Source organism: Echiichthys vipera (assembly GCF_963691815.1).
Source record: "Echiichthys vipera genome assembly, chromosome: 23".
NCBI classification, from domain to species: Eukaryota; Metazoa; Chordata; class Actinopteri; order Perciformes; family Trachinidae; genus Echiichthys; species Echiichthys vipera.
Window position 1 is genome coordinate 798,091 of NC_139848.1, and position 5,000 is coordinate 803,090.

Here is a 5,000-nt window from a genome sequence, read left to right on the forward strand (position 1 = left end):
CCACACTAACCTTAGTCCTTGAATGCCCCACACTAACCTTAGTCCTTGAACGCCCCACACTAGCCTTAGTCCTTGAATGCCCCACACTAACCCTAGTCCTTGAACGCCCCACACTAACCTTAGTTCTTGAACGCCCCATACTCACTCTAGTTCTTGAACGCCCCACACTAACCTTAGTTCCCTAATGCCCCACACTAACCTTAGTCCTTGAATGCCCCACACTAACCTTAGTCCTTGAATGCCCCACACTAACCTTAGTCCTTGAACGCCCCACACTAACCTTAGTTCTTGAACGCCCCACACTAACCTTAGTCCTTGAATGCCCCACACTAACCTTAGTCCTTGAACGCCCCACACTCACCCTAGTTCCCTAACATTATCAGTCTGGGGGGCGTGGCAGGGGCATAGCGGTTTGGGGGCGTGGCCTCTCACCTGGCTGATGTGCACGGCGGACACTTGTGCGGCGGCGCACACGGACGAGTGACTCGGCGAGTTTGGCAGCGACTTGCACGGGCCGATGGAAAGCTGCTGCTTCTTCCTGGACGCCACGATCTTCTGAGCGACTGTGAAACAACAAACAACAAACAAACAAACAACAATCAGGTTTCACAATAAAAGACCCAGAAACATTAAAGATGATCAGATAATAAGAAACATCAGATTCTTCAAATTTGATTCTTTTTTTCACTGTTTTTCTGACGTGAAATAAATAAATAAATAAATTAACTTGTTGTTTCCCGTCTCTCGCTCGCCGCTCGCCGCTGCCCTTGGCGCGGTCCAATCACGGCCCTTGGCGCCTGGAGCTAAATGTTTACGAGCGGAGCCTCGTTAACGGCGCCGGGGTCGTTAACGAGCTCCGATTAAAACAAAAGCTCCGTCCGTGAGAAGATGGAGTCACTCAAGAGTCACTCAAGAGTCACTCAAGAGTCGCTCGCTGCTTCCCTCCTCAGCACGCCGCCCCCCCCCCACGCTGTTCTCCATCTTTACTTTGTTTTATGACACAAACTTTAATTAATTAATGCAGAGAAATAAGTTCAGCTCCTTTAAAGACAGGAAACTGATTTTATGTTGTTTTTTACTTTATTTTGAGTTGTTTTGTCTTTTTCTCTGTTTTCTGACGTTAAATTAATAAAAACATTAATTATTTATGTAGAAAATACATTTTTAGATCGTTTAATGACAATAATGTCAGATTTTCTTCATCTTTAATGTCGTTTTTGTGACTTTTTGTTGATTAAAATGTGCATTTTTGGTTCTTTAAGTCATTTTTCAGTGTTTTCTGACATTAAATAAATAAAAATATGAATGAATTAATGTAGAAAAACAATATCAGCTCGTTTAATGGCAATAAAATTAGATTTTCTTCATATTTTAGGTGTTTTCTTAAATTTCAGATAAACAAAATATGAATTTTGTTGGGGTTTTTTGATGATTTTTCTCTATTTTCTGAAATGAAATAGATTAATATGTTTATTAATTAATGTAGAAAAAATATTTCACCTCGTTTAATATAAATATTGTCTGATTTTCTTCATATTTTAAGACATGAAACGGATTTTTCATCGTTTTTTTTTACTTTCTGTTGAACAAAAAGTGCATTTTTTGCTGTTTTTGATGATTTTTCTCTGTTTTCTGACATTAAATAAACAAAAACACTATTAATTAATGTAGAAAAATACATTTTTAGTTTATTTATTGTGAATATTTTTCATATTTAAGGAGAGGAAACTGAGTTTTCATCATTTTTTTGACTTTCTGTTGAACAAAATGTGTTTTTGTGTCATTTTTCTCTGTTTTCTGATATTTTCTACATAAATATATTAATTATTTATGTAGAAAATACATTTTTAACTTATTTAATATGAATATTCTTCATATTTAAAGAAAGGAAACAGATTTTTTTCTTGTTTTTGTGACTTTCTGTTGAACAAAATATGAATTTTTTGGTTCTTTAAGTCATTTTTTCAGTGTTTTCTGACACTAAGTAAATAAAAACACTAATAATTAACATAGAAAAATACATTTTTAGTTTATTTAATGTGAATATTTTTCATATTTAAAGAGAGGAAGCTGAGTTTTCATTGTTTTTCTGACTTTATGTTGAACAAAAAGTGCATTTTTGGTCATTTTCTCTCTGTTTCCTGACGTTAAATAGTTAAATATATATTTATTAATCGCTGCAGATCTGAAACTTATTGGAACAGCGTCCTGAGCGGACACGGACGCGGGCCAACAGGGCGCGGCGCCGCCTCAGCAGTATTTTATGTTTAAGTGTAAAGAACAGTTTTGATAAGAACGTTTAAACTGCTGCGTTAACGTCGTTGAGCTCATCCATCAATCTCTGCTCTGCTAATGGAAACGTCTCCCCTCTGATCAGATTTACGACGGGCGCCACCGCCACCGCCGCCACCGCCGCAGCGTGGGACATAAAGAGCACGGGGCTGACGCTGCAGGACGGACAGATGCCTTCACTGCACCGTTAGAAACCGTTAAAATCTGTTCTTCAGGAGGAACTGATGAGAAATGTGCAAAAAAACAGGATTCAGTCGAGTTTTTCTGACGTTTGACACGTTCTGCAAAGTTCCCAGATGTCCCACGCTCACTTTAGACCTCGAACGCCCCACGCTTAGTTTTCTTTAAGGAGCATGTGGCGTTCAAGGTCTGAAAGAAGAATGGGGCGTTCAAGGTCTAAAAGAAGAATGGGGCGTTCAGGGTCTAAAAGAAGAATGGGGCGTTCAGGGTCTAAAAGAAGAATGGGGCGTTCAAGGTCTAAAAGAAGAATGGGGCGTTCAGGGTCTAACACTAGAATGGGGCGTTCAGGAACTAAAAGTAGAATGAGGCGTTCAAGGTCTAACACTAGAATGGGGCGTTCAGGAACTAAAAGTAGAATGAGGCGTTCAGGGTCTAACACTAGAATGGGGCGTTCAAGAACTAAAAGTTGAATAGATCCTGAACGCACCACACTTATTTAGATCCTGAACGCACCACACTTATTTAGATCCTGAACGCACCACACTTATTTAGACCCTGAACGCACCACACTTAATTAGATCCTGAACGCACCACACTTATTTAGACCCTGAACGCACCACACTTAATTAGACCCTGAACGCACCACACTTAATTAGACCCTGAACGCACCACAGTTATCTAGACCCTGAACGCCCCACACTTAATTAGATCTTGAACGCACCACAGTTATCTAGACCCTGAACGCACCACACTTAATTAGACCCTGAACGCCCCACACTTAAATAGACCCTGAACGCACCACACTTAATTAGACCCTGAACGCACCACAGTTATCTAGACCCTGAACGCCCCACACTTAATTAGATCTTGAACGCACCACACTTAATTAGATCTTGAACGCACCACAGTTATCTAGACCCTGAACGCACCACACTTAATTAGACCCTGAACGCCCCACACTTAATTAGATCTTGAACGCACCACAGTTATTTAGACCCTGAACGCCCCACACTTAATTAGATCTTGAACGCACCACACTTAATTAGACCCTGAACGCACCACACTTGTTTAAGACACTGAAAACCCGAAAATTATTTCAAAATAAAGCGTAAACAAAATAAAATAAAAATGTAAATAAACATCAGGTTTAAAATCTGTTATTTTTTGACAATTTAAACAAAGAAAGAATTAATAACAAATAAAAATGTGACACTTTTAATTCAACAAATATTAATTTAAATAATCATAAATAAATATTAATCGTGGTCATGTCGGCTCGTTAGCGTGTGCTAACGACGCGCCCTGCATCTGCACCCTGACATGTGTGTGTGTGTGTGTGTGTGTGTGTGTGTGTGTGTGTGTGTGTGGCTGTAATTAAGCTAATTAAATTAGCGCTCTGATGGACGAGGGAGCGCGGCGCTGTCACCCTGCGCTCGCCATCGCTCACGCAGAGGTCACTCCCCCCGACTGGACGAGGCTTCACTCCCCATTACAGCAGATTACATTAAACACACACACACACACACACACACACACACACACACACACACACACACACACACACACACACACAGACAAAGAAATGACTGAAACCTTCTGATTAATTTCATTATTTTCTTTAATTTCGACCTAAATTTAATTATTATGAATATTTTCTGCAGCAGAAAAACACGTTTATTTTGTTTATTAGGAGGAAATTAATTAAAAATAACTAATTCTGATGATTTAATACAAGATTTAAATCATTTTTGAGCTAAAATGTCCAAAAATAAACATTTTTCATTGTGTTTAATGTGAAAAATGTCATATTTTATTCATATTTTAGTTTGTTTTCTTTCCTTTCTGTTTGAATAATTATCATTTTTGGTGCTTTTGCTTATTTCTCCCGTTTTTTCTGACACATAATAAATAAAAAAATATAAATTAATTAATGAAGAAGATTCATTTGAGCGTGTTTCATCTGAATATTCTCTGATTTTTCTTCATATTTTAAGAGTTTTTTGACTTTCTGTTGAACAAAATGTGCAATTTTTGGTTATTTAAGTCATTTTTTCAGTGTTTTCAACATTAAATAAATAAAAACAATATTAATTAATGTAGAAAAATAAATTTTTATCTTATTTAATATGAATATTGTTTAATTTCCTTCACCTTTATGTCGTTTTTTGACCTTCTGTTAAACAAAATGTGTATTTTTCGGTTCTTTCAGTCATTTTTTAAGTGTTTTTGGCATTAAATAAATAAAAGCACTATTAGTTAATGCAGTACATAAAACATAGTAAGTATATAAATACATTTTTAGTTTATTAAATGTGAATATCGTCTGATTTCTTTCATCTTTTATGACAAGAAAGTGATTTTTTATCGTTTTTTTTGACTTTCTGTTGAACAAAATGTGCATTTTTTGATTCTTTAATTCATTTTTTCACTGTTTTCAACATTAAATAAATAAAACTATAAATTAATTAATGTAGAAATTAAATCTCAACTGTTTTAATGTGATTATTGTTTAATTTTCTTCACATTTT

At 36.6% G+C, this 5,000-nt stretch overlaps 1 protein-coding gene across 3 annotated transcripts in view; it reads right to left on the minus strand.

Moving 5' to 3' along the window:
* The window catches only part of agap1 (ArfGAP with GTPase domain, ankyrin repeat and PH domain 1), a gene marked incomplete at its 5' end in the record, with an annotated part of 124,760 nt that overhangs the window by 50,785 nt on the left and 68,975 nt on the right, over positions 1-5,000 (minus strand). For all 3 annotated transcript variants that reach the window (XM_083937765.1, XM_083937764.1, XM_083937763.1), the window contains one exon: positions 433-563. In XM_083937765.1, the coding sequence (XP_083793891.1) occupies positions 433-563 (131 nt within the window). The remainder of the gene's footprint in view (positions 1-432; positions 564-5,000) is intronic.